Source organism: Notolepis coatsorum (assembly GCF_963971535.1).
Source record: "Notolepis coatsorum genome assembly, chromosome: 5".
Lineage (NCBI taxonomy): Eukaryota > Metazoa > Chordata > Actinopteri > Aulopiformes > Paralepididae > Notolepis > Notolepis coatsorum.
The window spans coordinates 131,052,230-131,069,972 of record NC_140169.1 but is presented as its reverse complement, the minus strand read 5'-3'; the positions used below and the strand labels follow the sequence as shown (position 1 = coordinate 131,069,972).

The following is a 17,743-nucleotide window of genomic DNA, read 5'->3' as shown; positions in this document are numbered from 1 at the left end:
ATAAAGAGAGAGAGAGGGAGTGGGAGAGAGATAGAACAAATAGAAATAGATTGAGGGAGACACAGAGAAAGATAGAGACAGAGACAGAGAGACTGAGAGAGAGAAAGAGGTGGAAGAAGAGAGAGAGAAAGAGAGACAGAGAGAGAGAGTGGGAGAGAGAGAGAGAGACATAGACATAAAGAGAGAGAGGGAGTGGGAGAGAGAGATAGAACAAATAGAAATAGATTGAGGGAGACACAGAGAAAGATAGAGACAGAGACAGAGAGACTGAGAGAGAGAAAGAGGTGGAAGAAGAGAGAGACAGACATCTGCCTCACAGACATCCCCCTCTTTCACCCCATCCATCCATCCATTCCCACCAACACCACCACCACATGCCGCCCTCCCAAAAGCAGAAGAAAAGCAGAGCTGGTGTTCAGTATTCTGCAGCGCAGGCGCATTCTCTGTTCCAGCGATCAGAGCCTATGGAACAGAGCTCTATACGCGATGTAGAGGGAGCGATGCTCCCCGTCCCAGACAGTCACAACTACCATTAGGCTGTCTGTCAATGCACTGCCTGTAATCATAACTCTTTGTGATTGTATTAGATTGTATGTATTTGTTTATTGTTTATTGTTGTTTATATGTCCATCTAAGGGAAAGAATATCTATCAATCTATCTCATCTGGTGTCCTGCTGTCGACTAACTGACCGTTTTCAATTCACACTAGTATCACAGACAGGTTGGTCTACAATGAGATTTTTTACAAGAAGGACTGAAGCAGCCTTGACTACATTTCCCATGATGCAGTGAGGTGTAGAATGGTGGCTCTCTATGGAGTCTGAAATCATGAGTCAGGATGCTTTTTACTGTTCCGCAACTGTAGCTACTTCCGGGGTAGGCCTGATTGGCCCCGACAGGCACGTGACAGGCGCGGCCACGCCCCCGCGCCACACGGCCGCCTCAGGACGCGCAACTTTCTCTGCCGCGCGGCACGCTCCGCGGCAGCATTATGTAGTAGTAATACGCCCTTTTTCACTATCCAGAAATAGCTCAATTGGCAACGCTGCATTGGTGTGGATCAGACCACGTGAGCGGATCGGCGCGGCCGAGAAATCCGCTCTTCGCTCTTTAAAGCTTGGTCCGCTCCGCTAATCGCTCATGTTGACCCCGCCCCCAAGTCGCTCTCCGCTCGCTCCCCACTCACCTTGAATCGAGCGCATCCCCGCTCCCCGCGCCAGATCGCTCGGCAGTTTTTCTTTTTCTTTTTTGGAGCATGGTGTAAATGAGCTCAAACTACAACAGTCTACACCCCCTGGGCCCCTTAACAATTGTTTGTATTGAGCCGCATTGTAATTGTAGCCATTCTGCAATGTTAAATAACGTTGTTTATCCATTCACTAGTTCTATTAAGCGATGATAGGCTAGCCGAGCCACAATGCTATGGTCGCTGCCATTAACGTTAGCATGTAAGCTAACGTCAACAACAATGGCGTCGATACCTTTTCTAACAGGAGAGTGAGTGTGGGCGTCATAGATATCTATGGTGGGGCGTCTCTACAGTGACGAAGCCTGAACCCTTCTCATTGTTTGAAAATGGCCTTCATGTTTGTACATCGCCATCTGTTGCTTTGACATTGTACTGCATGTATATATTACATCAACAGTGTTAAACCACTGTGAGCGGCCTGGAGTGGATTGGAGCGGAGGAGAACTCTCGCTCCGGACGTCGCAGCCGACTCATTTTAAAACCCACTCCTCGCTCACGTCAAAACCGGCCGCTCCGCGCCCCGACGCCGCTCACGGCTCCGATCCGCTCACATGCACTGGTGTGGATCCTACCATCCGTTGCTGGCGAGTTCGATTCCCTTAATTTATTTTTTATTTTATTTTTTTACGTGCATTCGTTCGCCGGTAAGTTTAGGCATGTTAACTTTAAGCATTGTTTCGGAGTTGGTTAAGGTTAGGCATAGTTTCGGAGTTGCTTAAGGTTAAAGGGTTAAGTTTAGGCGCTGTTAAGGAGCTAGTTAAGGTTAGAGTTTGTCTTAGAGAATGGCAATAGACAGCCTATTTCCGCATTTTCCGAGCGACAGCTCTCAGCAGCCTAGTTGCGCGTCCTGAGGCTGCCGCGGGGCGTGGCCGCAGCGCCTGTCACGTGCCTGTCGGGGCCAATCAGGCCTACCCCGGAAGTAACTTACTGTTGCGGAACAGTAACAGGCAGTCAGGATATGTGTCTGAACAGCAGCAACTATCAGACAGATATTGTCAACTGCGCCTTTCACCTTTAGCAACCCTGCAAAACCCATCATATCTAATACAACATCAGCTTTTCATAATAGGGATGTCCCGATACCACTTGTATTCAGACCAAGTACAAGTACTTACATTTTGGTACTTACTGATACTGAGTACCAATATGAGTACTTAATAATACCAACATACAGTTCTGACAATGACTTTGAAAACATGTATAATTTTCATTCCTCACTTTCCGACTGTAACAAATGAAACATGATGCTGTTGCTGACATTTTAAGTTTGAATAATATAAATAATATAAAATACTAAGAATATAACAAAACATTTAATTTTGCGTTTTCCTCAACAAACATGGCACTGAGTAATAGTATCTGAGTAGTTTGTATCTGAGTACTGGTATCGATACATCCATATTTCACATGTCTGACCTACAAGACCAACTGTACACACTAACGCACGCGCACACACACACACACACACACACACACACACACACACACACACCGCTGCGCGCGCAGCGCACACACACACACACACATGCTTACACACACAGAGGTGGGTAGAGTAAATGTTATCTTTGTCATCACAGCAGAGGAGGACAAGGGGAGGGATAAAGTTGCAAGTGAAAGAGTTGTGACGCACGCCGCTGGAGAAACTTGGTTAAAGAAGAAAAAGTGTCATGATGCGGGAATGGAGAAAAAAAAAGAAAAGAAAACGGACATAAGAAAACCATAAGCCAACGCGGTCTACAAACAACCCACACAGTACAGTAAGAACAGCATGTTAAAACATGCTGCAAATGGAAGGAGAGGGTGAGAGAAAGAGAGAGAGAGAGAGAGAGAGAGAGAGAGAGAGAGAGATGAGAGAGAGAGAGAGATGAGAGAGAGAGAGAGAGAGAGAGAGAGAGAGAGAAGTGAGACGGAGGACAAAATGGCTTGAGCCTCCCACACAAGCGGTCCACTGCCCATCTGTTGGGTAGTTACACATGAATATGAATGTCCTGCGAGGACCGGTGCCGATTAGCTGTTGTATCACCGCGACATATATATATATATATATATATATATATATATATATATATATATATATATATATATATATATATATATATATATACTGTATGGGCCAAAAGCACATGGAGCCTTTAAAACATCTACATTTCCCCCCTTTCTTTTCCCAGGAAAATACAGGTGCTTGGCCTACATTCCTGCCTCTTACTACAAAGTAAACAAACAAACAAATAAACAAACAAACAAAAAAGAACTCACAAGTAAAAAAGGGGCAACAGGAACTAACTCCGCTATACAATAACTAATTAATAACTGGTTAATAGTGAACTAGAACAAGAAGGAGGACTGCAGCGTCTTTGTGGTGTGAATCCTGTGTCTTTTTGAAGGTGCTCTTGGGTGAGGGAAGTCAGTTGAATAAAAATAAGGAAGTTCCAGGCACTCTTCTTGTATATAAAAAAGCTTTAATAAATAGCTTAGTTCATATTAGAACCATTAAAAAACACCCTGAAGAAGGCCGATATTCATTTGGTTAATAGTGTGTTGACATACTGGTATCGCATGGTAAAGTCAAATAAGTCTTAATATTTGTGATGATGTAGACTAGTATAGTCTCAATTTCTGTAAATAGTTGAATCCTATTATTATTATTATTATTATGGGGGGGGGGGGCCAGCCACGCTGCTGATCTCTAGCTCTATTGAGAGACAGGAGTGAGAGAAAGAGAGAGTGTGGAGTGGCTTGCCTCGGAGCTGCAGCTCACCCCTCCACAGTGGAAGGCCAGGCTGCAGCACTCTGGCCTCGCCACCAGCTCGCCTGGCTCCATTCCAGCCTTTTAGTGAGTGCTACCTGTCAGGACCTGAATTATACAGCTCCTAGGCTCAGTCCATATGACTCATACATCAGCGGAGGAGAGGGAGGAGGAGGCAGAAGGGAGGAGGAGGAGCAGAGGGAGAGAGAGAGAGAGAGAGAGATGAGAGAGAGAGAGAGAGAGAGGAGAGAGAGATGAGAGAGAGAGGAGAGAGAGAGAGAGAGAGAGAGAGAGAGAGAGAGAGGGGGGGGAGAGAGGGAGAGAGAGAGAGAGGGAGAGAGAGAGAGAGAGAGAGAGAGAGAGGGGGGGAGAGAGGAGAGAGAGGGGGGGGGAGAGAGGGAGAGAGAGAGAGGGAGATATAGAGAGAGAGAGAGAGAGTGAGAGAGAGAGAGAGAGAGAGAGAGAGAGAGAGAGAGAGAGAGATGAGAGAGAGAGAGGGGGGGGTGGGGGGAGAGGGAGAGAGAGAGAGAGAGAGGGGGGGGGAGAGAGGGAGAGAGAGAGAGGGAGAGAGAGGGGGGAGAGAGGGAGAGAGAGAGAGAGGGGGGGAGAGAGGAGAGAGAGAGAGGTGGAGAAAGAGAGAGAGAGAGAGAGAAAGAGAGAGAGAGAGTAAGGGAGAGATACGGTAGAAAGAGTGGGAGGGAGGGAGAGATAGAGACAGAGAGAGTGGGAGGGAGGGATATTGAGACAGAGAGATGTGAGTGTAGGAGGGAAAGAGGAGCGAGAATGAGGGAGGGCGGGAGGGAGGGAGGGAGGGAGGGAGGGAGGGAGGGAGGGAGGGAGGGAGGGTTTGGATGAGAACGAGTGAGAGATTGCACTCAACCTCATCTGCACAAAGCCTAGGCAATTACTGAGCCCAGGCTGTAGACATGGCAGTCACACCCCGCTCCGGAGAGCTGCTCACAATGGGCCTGCCATCAGCTCATTACCAACAACCAATGTACTTGGACTGAAAGAGATTTCATTTTAGACTACATCTGTGTACACCACAGAGTGTTTCCACGATCTAAAAATACCGGGGCAATAAGATACCGTATATGAACGAGTCGTGTCAAATATTATATGAATGACGGGTCTTCTTACTCTCACTATGGTTGAATATTTAGCCTCGATTAATCACACATTTACATATAGACGGCGTACATGCACAGATTTGTTCATGATTAATTGATTGGGCATTGCCACCACGTCCCTAGAGAAATACACATTAATAACAACCGCACACATCTAATATTATCGGTAGAATTAGTCGCTCTGTGTGTGTGTGACGCCTCATCTGCCCTACTTGTCTATTTCTCTCTCTGTCTTTGTGCCTCTCTCTCTCTCTCTCTCTCTCTCTCTCTCTCTCTCTCTCTGTCCTACTTCATAAAGCCGGGCTATGCAGACTCACAAGGAAGCTCTGTATGAGGTTACTTTAATGGCCTCAGATTCAAAACAGCGAGTGTGATCTCAGCGGGTGAGCGTCTCTCTCGTTACCACACCTAAACACAGAGCATCTCTCCACAGCCGGGCAGCGCTCGCTCGCTCGTGTGGCATCGGCCCGGCGTCGCCGCCAGGCTGGAGGTTCAAACAGGGCCACCTCTGAAATCAGTCACCCTGGAAATACACCGGGATGTATTATGTTTCTAGACCCCGAGGTGACTTTGGCTATAGCTGTATCACAGCCACGGGGGAAAGGAGAAATGAAATGAAGCTTAGTGCACAGCAGAGCTCTCCCCGCTGGGGAGATGTATTGTGGTGAAGATGGATGTCCGTATATTTTGAGAGATCGCCACTCTGAAAAAAAAACTGGATAAAATGTAAACATACGGCACATTCCTGATATATATATATATATATATATATATATATACTCTGGACAGCAATGTATGTGTGACTTCACCACTGTGATCCGATCACTGTTACTGTTATGCATTATTTTCTTGGAACGGTCTTCAGCTCATGCTATAAAAACCTGTTCTCTGCTGACCTCTGGGCAGCTTAAAGCCATGATTTCAAACCGGTTTCATTGTGTAACTGTTCTAACAGATTTATTTTTACCTGTGTTTTGCTTGTATTTTATTGTTTTCATTACGTTTTTATTGTTGCCTAAATGTAATCTCTGCCTACCCTCAATTGTATCTCCGACAATGAAATAAAGGTTGATGATGATGGTGATGACGATGACGATGACGCATTTCTGACTACTTGCTTTAATAGTGTAACAAACAAACACTCAAACCACCACAAGGCCACAAGGCTGTGAGCGATGCCCTGTGATTGGCTGTGCCATCAGTGATTTTTAATGGCAGTGCAACGGGGCGATTCGCGCATCCTGCCCACTCTCATTATCCTAGCGCCGCCCCCGGGCCTAGCGCCCTCCGCTGCGAGCCCTGGCTCTCTGTGGCGCGGCCCGTCCCGTCCCGCCCCCTCCCCGGTCCTCTCAGGGATGGACCCTCCCGCTCGCGTGTCATTCATCAGCCCGGGGGTTCTTCACAGGGAGAGGTCCAATGCAGGTGTCATCTATCTGCCGCAGGAATGCAATTCCAAGCCGCGGCCCGGGGGGACACATTGATGAGGTGACACGCCGGAGACAGAGACATCAATCCATCACCTCCGGGGAGTAAATAACATCAAGTGAGAGAGAGGCTTTTTGTTTAACGTGCCCTCCTGAGTGGGCTACTCTGGGCACATCTGGTGACTCCGCAGGTCTACCGTACTGTACCGTCGCTTCACAAAGTGACTGTTTTGTGCTGTCACCCGCTTCACGGCGGCAGGTGCGTTACGGTCCCACTTTGACCCGCGGGTGTATCGCCTGTGTTGTCTGTTTACATACAGTGGCGCTGCTAGGGCTGCCCTCCACTGTAGAGGTCCTCGGCGGAGTGGCAGTCGTGGACTTTGTCGACTAGTCTGATTTTGTTTGATTTGATCTGTGGACTTGCGGGGCTGTGTTCCCCGCCTGTGTTCCCCGCCTGTGTTCCCCCGCCTGTGTTCCCCGCCTGTGTTCCCCGCCTGTGTTCCCCGCCTGTGTTCCCCGCCTGTGTTCCCCGCCTGTGTTCCCCGCCTGTGTTCCCCGCCTGTGTTCCCCGCCTGTGTTCCCCGCCTGTGTTCCCCCGCCTGTGTTCCCCGCCTGTGTTCCCCGCCTGTGTTCCCTGCCTGTGTTCCCCCGCCTGTGTTCCTTGCCTGTGTTCCCCGCCTGTGTTCGGAGGGATCTCGTGAAACCCGATCTTTTTTAGAATTTATTTCAAGGAATGGCTTATTCAGCATTCATAAAAAACATAAAAAAAAAAAAGATAGCGACCGATTTATTGAACTATAGGAAAGGGCAGCCCTTCCCACCTTCATACAACCTCGCCGGCTCTGTAGCCACATCCACTTCCACTACGCCCTGTCTTTTTTCTCTTACTAATGATGTAACTTATTTACTCCTTCCTTCTTCTTACTTTTCTTTGTGTGCTGAATTATTAATATTTCTCGTTATGCCAATTCCCTTCCACATGCCTCCTCCGAAACACACAAGGTACCCCAGATCCCCTCCCCTCCCTGACCAACTCGTACCCCACCGGCTTCCCACCCGCCAACACTGCCGATTGTGTTCGTAGGGAAGGCGAGTGCTTTTACCTCCACACTACCCAGCTGCGCCCCTTTGTGTGCTGAATATTTAATTGTCCATTTTTATGGTTAATTTGTTATTTCTGTCACTGTATTTTGCCCTAAAATATTAATAGAGAGATGTACATAAAAATAACAATAATACCACTATGTTACTGACCTGGTGGCCATAAGAACGGACAACCTTTTAGAGGCACATGCTAAATTAAACGTCTACATTTTTGTCTTGTGATTACTATACGCATATCAAATACATGCAAAGGTGAAAGTCCCCCCAATCAGCCCCCCAATCAGAAAGAGAACTCACTTCTCTCTCACATCAGTGAACGAAAAACCCTGCAAACCTCTGCGGAATCATCGCAGCAATAACGAAATAAATACATCCATGTTAGGTAACCTCAATCAACCTTCCGCCCCGAGCGAGTCCTCAAGACACGTCCTGCAATCAAGTCATATGATTGCAATTGCAGGTTTCCTTTTTGCAGCAGGAGTATTGACCCAGGACTTGATTTGTCCATCAAAGTTGAGAGAGTGCACAATATGGCAGAGGAAGTACAAGGAGAGATTTGCACGTGTACAAGTGATTTGTTGATGGGGAGGGGGAGGGGGAGGGGGAAGGGGGTTCTCTCTACCTGCGGTGTCTGGCGTACTTCCCGCTGACGTGCCCGCTCCCATCACAGCCCGGAGTGGGGCAGCTGCGAGCACAGGGGAAACACACACAAGTCAACACATGTCATAGACACACATACAATACACACACACACACACACACACACTAGGGATGTCCGATATTATCGGCCGACCGATATTATCGGCCGATATCGGCAGTAAAATGTGATATCGGAAAATATCGGTATCGGTAAAAATTTAAATAAAAACAATAACAATATTTGTTATATATATATCCAGTGAAATTATTAGTTACCTGAAATTATTCAGTTTTTTGGGGGGGGGGGGGAAACCCTGCATATATCGGTATCGGTTGATATCGGTTGATATCGGTATCGGAAATTAAGAGTTGGACAATATCGGAATATCGGTATCGGTAAAAAAGCCAATATCGAGCATCCCTAACACACACACACACACGCACGCACGCACGCACGCACGCACGCACACACACACACACACAATCCGTCCCACAAACACAGATTTATAACATGTTTGCATGACATAACACACAGAGTACATATACGCTGGACTGGAGACCACCTCTCTGTATAATTGATGCAGAGCAGCACACAGCAGTGACTCACTACTGTATTGCATATTTGATGGACCAACCACCCCGGGCTGCATTTAGACAGGATGGGGTGCCAGAGGTCAACTGCAACAGCTGAAGTGACCTCTGACCCCACACACACACTGCATCTCCACCTTATACCAACCTTGGCTCCAGGCCAGAGGTGGGAAATGTCCACTGCTCGGAGTCCTTACTTAAGTAAAAGTAGAAGTGCCCAGATAGAATAGTACTCTGGTAAAAGTACATTTATATATAGAGTGTACTTAAGTATCGTAAATAAAGGTACACATTATGTACACCGTTCTTGTGTTCCATGGAGTGTCCTCAATGCATTGAATGAGCTCTGAACGTTAGGGTTATATTAAAGGAACACGCTAACTTTTTGGGAAATTTGCTTATTTGCCATCTACCCTGGAGTCAGACAAGCAGATACATACCCTTTTCATGCATGCATTAGGCTTAGGGAACAGCCGCAGCCTACTGTAGCTTAGCGTCATTCACTGGAACTAGGCTACACTGGCACACCTACTTCCAGTGAATGACGCTAAGCTAGGCTAACGGTGTGGCTGTTCCCTAAGCCTAATGCATGCACGGAGAAGAAAATGGTATGTATCTGCTTGTCTAACTCCAGGGTAGATGGCAAATAAGCTAATTTCCCAAAAAGTTGGCATGTTCCTTTAAAGAGCTTGTTCCAGGTGTGGCAGTTCCGATTACTTTTGAAAAAGCAGGTTTGCACATTGAAAATGCACAAGATAGATTGACGTACAGCTACTAATTATTTCCTTTGAAAATCTAGTGGAGTAAAAATAGAAAATTCCCTCGAACCGAAATAAACCAAGTAAAGTACAAGTACCTCAAAACTGTACTTTCACCTTGTGACACTTGTCACTTTAAAAAGCACAAGATAAGGTTTTTCAACATTTACATTTACATTTAGTCATTTAGCTGACGCTTTTCTCCAAAGTGACTTACAGGTTATGTACGACAAGTCAGCAGGAAGGGTACAACTCTTACAACTGAGTAACAATGTTCATCAAACAGTGCTGAAACTTGGGTGCTGCAGTGATGAGTGCATAGTAGCAAATACATATTAGTATAGTAGGAAGAGTGCATGATAGTATAAGACAGTAAGAATGTTTTTTTTTTTTTTTTCATTTCAGATATTGATTGAAGAAGTGTGTTTTTAGTCGACGGCGAAAGATTGATCGGGTTTCGGCTGTCCTAACTGTGGTGAGAAGTTTGTTCCACCATTGTGGAGCGAGGACCGAGAATAGGCGGCTTCTCTTTGATGACCCTCCCAGAGCTCGGATAGGAGTGGGTCTGAGGAAGTACAAGGAGATTTGCATGTGTCCAACATCAGTTTCCCTATAATGTTATGATAGCATTGGTAGAATTCCCCATTGAAACCGCGGGACACAGCTACTGAGCTACTAAGTACTTAGTTATTTTTAAACCCGGCTCTGTCAGATGGTGTGCAGCCCTGTTTAGCAGGATGGCAGCCGTGCATCATCTCCGCTGGAGAGTGCATGGCCATGCCAGCCAGGCAGAGCAGAACAACAGCCTTCCCCAAGGTGAGTTGGCCCATAGATACTAGTCTGTGAGCAGCCGGCCTGCACATCGATCACGGCTATTGGCATTATTGATGTCTGCACCAGGAGGACAGGGATCAATCTGTTGATGGAACACCTATGTGTCCTCAGTCTGTCTCTCACTGTCTCTCGCTCTCTCGCTCTCTCTCTCTCTCTCTCTCTCTCTCTCTCTCTCTCTCTCTCTCTCTCTCTCTCTCTCTCTCTCTCTCTCTCTTTTTCTCTCTCACACATACTCTCTGTTTGTCTTGTGTGTGTGTGTGTGTGTGTGTGTGTGTGTGTGTGTGTGTGTGTGTGTGTGTGTGTGTGTGTGTGTGTGTGTGTGTGTGTGTGTGTGTGTGTGTGTGTGTGTCCGCATGCATGCATGTGAGTGGGTGGATGTTTGGCTGTGTGTGTGTGTGTGTGTGTGTGTGTGTGTGTGTGTGTGTGTGTGTGTGTGTGTGTGTGTGTGTGTGTGTGTGTGTGTGTGTGTGTGTGTGTGTGTGTGTGTGTGTGTGTGTGTGTGTGTGTGTGTGTGTGTGTGTGTGTGTGTGTGTGTGTGGTTTATCCATAGAATGGCACTGGCAGACAGAGATTATGGATTAGGGATTCTTAGTTAAGAAATGCCGTCACACAAGAGCAGGCTGTTTACAGATAGAGAGGGCTCTGCCCAGTAGCCTGATTGGAAACAAATAATGCTTGATTGAAGTAGATTTGGATACTCTTGATGTATAACATCAAATAGAGATTTGTTGGACCGAACATTTATAATTTCAACATATTTAATGTCTTTTGTATTATTTACCCCAAAACACATTAAAATGTATGATATTTAAAAAAAATTATCAGCGTTGCCAAATTTGCAATGCTGAAGTTTGAACTCTGACTGGAACATTTTAGTTCTTTAGACTCAATTCCTTTGGGTTGCCTTTTTGAAAACCGGCTGCCATGGCCCCTCAGGGGACACGTCTTCGAAGCCTTCACATCTGAATCTTTTTCTTTGATGGGAAGCAAAATCTTTGTCAAATTTGGTGCTTTTATGGCAAAGTGCATGATTCCTCGGCTAAACCACCCCACTATTACCAATCAAGGCCGAATCCACAATGTGAAGAAGCATTGACCTCAATATCCTATAATTATGAGTCGCCCGATTTGCCAATATTTGTCAGTGTCGCTGAACAAAATGTAGTGAACCAAAAATGACTCCTCCAAGAATAAGCGATGTTCAGCATTTACCATATAATGCTGACTTTAGGCCCTTTCTCACTATAGCGTTAGTTACTGTACATGGTGTTACTGTAAAGCCAAGCTAATCGAGTGGCCTCTTAGACAAATCAGTAAAGCTTACAGAGGCAGAAAACACACCCACCTGAATAACTCCTGTGCTGCCGTCTCCGCAGGAACTAATAAGAGAGATTGAAAGAAATACACGCAAATAAAGTTAGAATGACAGAGTGCACGGTGGGTCGACGCGGCAGAGTATCCCGTACATTTGGATCAGTTGGCGATGACAACAACACAGAAGCTGCGGCGTAAAACAGTGTTGTTTTACTTGTTGGTTCAGTATAGCCAGGTGGCTGACAGCTGAGAGGGCGTTTGGTGGTGAGGCGAGAGTAACAGCCTATGGCCAATTAAAAACATACTGTACTGTACCTCTGACCCCTTTGGAACGCGTTCGATGTCGTTTCTCAACCGCATTCACCTCCATCTGGAGAGGAAAGAATAAATATCTGTAATTAGTTTCTCTCACTCTCTCCCTTTCTATCTATCTATCTATCTATCTATCTATCTATCTATCTATCTATCTATCTATCTATCTATCTATCTATCTATCTATCTATCTATCTATCTATCTATCTATCTATCTATCTATCTATCTATCTATCTATCTATCTATCTATCTATCTATCTATCTATCTATCTATCTATCTATCTATCTATCTATCTATCTATCTATCTATCTATCACAGGTGTTTCTCTTCATCACTGGGAATACATTTTATTTTTTTTACAAATAGCTGTGATCGCAGATTTTAGTGGACCAACCACCGGCCGACGGAGCGACCTATAGAGCCGCTGGTCGCAGCTAAAGAAGATGGTGGCTAGTGTGGGAGATAAAACTCCCTTCCCCCACCTCTCTTTGATCTCCCTCACCCATCTTCCCTTCCTACCCTCATCCCTCATTCTTACAGTAACACCAATAAACCCTCCCACACCTTTCCCCAAAATGTCATGACACCCTTATACCTATGGCCCCCACCCCTCTCAGTGTTGTAGGTATAAAGACGTTGAAGATCCGGTGGGGGCTCTCTCATTCCTGGGTGTCCCAGCTAAACACCTCGCTGAGAGTCATCCAGCCATTCTCTGCCTATTTTTGTATTGATACTTTGACTGAGTTACAGACAGTAATAAACTGTATTACAGTAACCAGGTCTCTTCTCTGACTGAGTAAGTTATTCAGCTTTGGCTACTTTCCACCACACTAGGTAGAATTGCTGTTGGACTTTACCTGGTATCACCTTGGTGTAGCAGCACCTTGGTCAAACTGTAGTGTAATGGTTGGGTTTTTCCAAAGCAAAACTTCAAAACTTGTCTTCCGAAGTCATGATCTGCAAAAAGAGATATGAACAAGAACATTTTGTGTCATTACAGTAAGCTAGTATGAAGAATCGTCAAATTCGAATACATTGCATTGTGGGTACCCTTAAGAAAAGGTAGTTTTACCATATGGTGCCGGCCATTATGTAAATCATGTCCCATGGTACAGCCATGGTAAAAGTCATGTATCGCTACTAGCTACTGCTAGCTGACGTGGCTGTACTTTTGGTGCTAACTCTAGCTAACAACGAATGTGTTAGACAATCTGAGATTAGGACAGGGTCAGACATCTTTAATACAATTGCCCATTTCAATCATGCTGAGCAATTCCACAAGACAAGTTAGAGAGGATAAATTCAGCCGCTCAATGTGAAGAATTACCCTGTTCCATGCAATAATATTAGTGTAGTGAAGCCAACAACAAGTGAGCTAACAATTCTTCTTAACAATTACTTGAAAAGTAATGGCCGGATTAGCATGAATTTACTGTGTGCATCCTAGAGGAAGGAACTAGATAGACATCTTTATTGCCATTTCAACACATGGTTGATTGGGATTTGTCTTGGTGCCAAACATACAGTACATACAGTATAAAAACATACAATATAAAAACACACAAGAATACATGCGATGCAATCCCCACAATAGAAGTATTTCACAAACGGGGCGCCCAAGTGGCGAACCATGTAACGCGCTGCGTCGCGAAGCGGCTGACCCGGGTTCGATTCCCGGACCCGCCGTCCTTTGCCGAATGTCTCCCCCCCGCTCTGTCTCCCGTTCTTCCTCTCTCTCTCTCTCTACCGGACTGCCCGGTAGTAAAAACAATAAAAATCTACAAAAACATAATAAAAAAATAAGTATTTCACAAACAATAAAAAAATGCTACAGTACCTAAAAGAGCTCAGTGTTCCAATTTAAAGTGCATATATTGCCTTAACACTTTGAGTGCCAGCCACGAGAAATCTCGTTAGTTCATGCCATGCGTTGAGTGCCAAGAACGAGAAATCTCATTATTTAATCGTTATTTTTTTTATGATCAATTTCCATTCATTTTTCATCAATCTAGCCTCACGTTACCAGTGGGGATCTGTCTGAGCTTGAACAGGGAAAATACCGCCCCCTATCTTCTCTCCGGATGGTATTGCACCCATTGGATTGGACTGAATGAAATGGATGGGAAAAAAAGAGTCCGGAATCCACATTTTACTTGTCAGGCATGTAACCGGAGACGATCCCAGGCATTGCCCACCCTCAGAACAGCGTGGAATATATGTTTCCAGTACCCAGCGTTGGATCAATAAACGCGATCGATATTTGGAATGGCGATCAGGAATTGGAATAATCTTTTTGGAGAACATCTGATCTGAGGTAAGGAATCTATTTTACCAGTCTTGGGATAATCAGAGCTCTTTTCACCTATATCTCAGCGTGTCCCATATGTGTGTGTGTGGCTGTGAGTGTGTGTGTGCTGATCAGGAAATAAGATAATCGATTTTTCAGCCCGCTTCTCTAGCGTGCATAAGTACACATATACTATCGATAATCTAGCGTTTATTTGAAAACGATTCATAAATAGGCAGAAAAATGACAACTTGTTTTGTGTATTCCAGTAAAGCGCGATTCCTGCAGAATCTTTTTTTTTCTGGAAGTTTAAAAAAACGAGCGTTTCTCAAAATGGTATAAAACGGAAATGAACCGATTAAAAAACAATCCGTTTTGACAATGTTGACTGCAAACAAGTCCTTGATAAGCGACGGGCGTATTAGACACATAGCCATAATTTAAGATATCGTTTATGCGTTCGCAAATGTGATCGCCCTCCCATTGACTACAGCGCTGGCACTCAAGCGCTATTTCTGACGCCCCCTGCTGGCACTCAAAGTGTTAAAGTGCCTGTCGGCTGGTGCTAGCCCTTATGGTACAAAGTGCCTGTGCATTAGGACTTGAGTTCAGGTGACGGACAACCTCGGCAAAGTGCACCACATTTTAATAACCCTATGACATTTTCTCTAGCGCCATCATCAGACCAAACGTTAAGACTCTCAAATGAGCGTATCTCCCGGTCCGTTAGATGTACAGTCACACAATTTGATGTGCACATTCATGACCCCCAGGGGAAATAAGCTTTTATGAAGAGAGATGCAAGATCATTAGGGAGAATGGAGGGCTCTAGGTCAAGGGTCACTTGACCTAGTCAGTCCGTTAAACTACTCTGGCCCGGTCGGGTGTAAGGAACAGCACAGCTTCTGGAGGACGCTAGTGGGGCTCTTAGTCTTCTTTCAATTTGATTTTGGACAACGCAGAGTTTAGACACGTTCTTGGCTGAACTCTTTGCCTTTTCATTATTTCATTTTCACACCAGAAGCTGTATCCAAGAGAGCCAAGAGAGCTTAGACTCACTATTGAGCATAATAGGTGAGAAAACATTGAACGTCATCTCCCACATGAGAAGTCTTCTAGCTGCCTTGCATCCTCATGTAAGAAACCTAGGCTGAAACCCTTTCACTGCGTGGGTTGTTATAAGTGTGTATGAATGCACAATGTGTGTGCACATGCATACGCTTGTGTTTACAGTAGGGATGCACCGAATGGGAAATTCTTGGCCGAAACCGAATACCGAAAATAGGAAACAGTTGGCGAAAAACCGAATGCCGAAAGGCCGAAAATGATTAATATAAATATATATATATAATGTATATATTTAATTTATTTTTGCTACCTGATTATGGCAAAATACATGATTATGGAAAAACTTAACTTAAATAATATTAATAATCACTATTATGGGCCCATACAACATTTATTCAGCACTTTTGAATGCATACATTAATTCCAGACTGACTGCTGAAAGATTGTACAATTTAGAAAATGTCTCTTTGCATACAACAAAATGTGCATTAAAGTCAAGTGCATTTTCTTTTCTCTGTAGGATAACTACAACAAAGTGCATTCAGAACAAAGCCAAGGTGCTTTCAAACTGCATAAAGATCTGCATAAAGACACACACACACACACACACACACACACACACACACACACACACACACACACACACACACACACACACACACACACACACACACACACACACACACACACACACACACACACACACACACACACACACACACACACACACACACACACACACACACACACACACACACACACACACACACGAGAGGGAGAAAAGCTTATAGCAGACTTAATGATGTTACTGTAGTGGTTACTGAGTCATAATTCACAGCGTTCTAGCCTACATGGAAGGACTGTTGTATTTACTACATCTCCCGTGACTCTTAGCAGGGGATGACGTAGCTTAACACTTTGATCGCCATGGGTTAAATTCATAATTTACCATCCCTCGCCAGCTCTATTTGTCTATGGAGAAGTTCCCCTTCTTTGCAGGGCTATAACTTTTTAAATTCTATTGCTAAATTGCCATTATTATGGCCCATTCAATGTCCTATATGTATTGTTCAGGGTGTAGCAACGTTAAACTTTTTCATTCACATATTCATACTAAAATATGGTCTAAAGTATAAGTATGTTTTTATCGTTTTCTGCAGCTTTCTCCAGAACTTGATTTATAGCTCCAAATGCATTATATTGATGATGAAATACAGTTTGATAGCAATCGGCGCGAGATAAAAAATGTCAACTGGACGTGGTTCTAGAAGTTACTACGTGTCATCTGATGATGACCGGATGGGCGGGGGATCATTTATAATTCCGTGGGCAGCGTTAGATGATTCATCCAGAGTGGGTCATATGTTCATCATAGCAGTTTATATGGAACATGTTAGAATTAGTGCTGTCAGGCGATTAAAAAAATTAATCTAATTAATTACAGGATTTGTAATTAATTAATCTAATTAATCGCATTTTAATCGCATTACCATTTTATGCCTCATATTCTATATTCTATAATCATATTTCAAATGGCATGTGTCCGGATGGCAGAATTCAGTACTGTATCTACAAAACCTTCTGTTTAATCATCTTCCATCTATTAATTTGCTTAGATTTTTCAGGTCTGGTCAATTTGAGCATGGTGTTATTCACAGTCAAAGATAAAAAAAAATTTATTGATATTCTCATTTGGTTCATTACAATTTACTAAAAATAAAATGTTCATTCAATCAATCACCGCGCAGATTGATTGATTGAATGAAAATGTTATTAACAGATTGCAGAATGGGTACAATACAGTACGGCTCAATACACACAATTGTTAAGGGAATGCAGACCAGAGAAAGACTTTCGTCTTGTTTACATCAGGGTCCCCCATTTTCAATTCATAATGAATTGTAAGTAAGGGTGCAACTTGCACCGTGCAATCCATTCTTTGTGGATCTAGCCCACAGTATTTCTGACACTGGGAATACATTCCCTGAGATTCATATGTCCCTAGAATCAGATACCAAGAACATGCAAATGGACCATATTAAAAAAAAAATCTGTAAATGTGTATTCTACATGCTTATGGAATGAATGAGATACAAAAAAAAACGATTATAAAAAAAAAAAAAAAAATGTAATTAATTTTGAGTTAATTTTCATAACGCGATTATTTGCTGTGTAATTAATTAATCTAATTAACGCGATAAACAGACAGCCCTAGTTAGAATATAACGCTGAATCTTACCGTGGCTTCCTCGCGCCGCTGGCAGATGAGCATGGAACAGAATTG

At 44.3% G+C, this 17,743-nt stretch overlaps 1 protein-coding gene across 1 annotated transcript in view; it reads right to left on the bottom strand.

Moving 5' to 3' along the window:
- Positions 1 to 12,160, bottom strand: part of myt1la (myelin transcription factor 1-like, a) — a gene marked incomplete at both ends in the record, with an annotated part of 52,924 nt that extends 40,764 nt beyond the window's left edge. Inside the window, 3 exon segments of the mRNA XM_084314262.1 lie at positions 8,277 to 8,339; positions 11,822 to 11,855; positions 12,106 to 12,160. Coding sequence (XP_084170388.1) covers positions 8,277 to 8,339; positions 11,822 to 11,855; positions 12,106 to 12,160 — 152 coding nt within the window.
- Between the last annotated feature and the right edge of the window lie 5,583 nt (positions 12,161 to 17,743).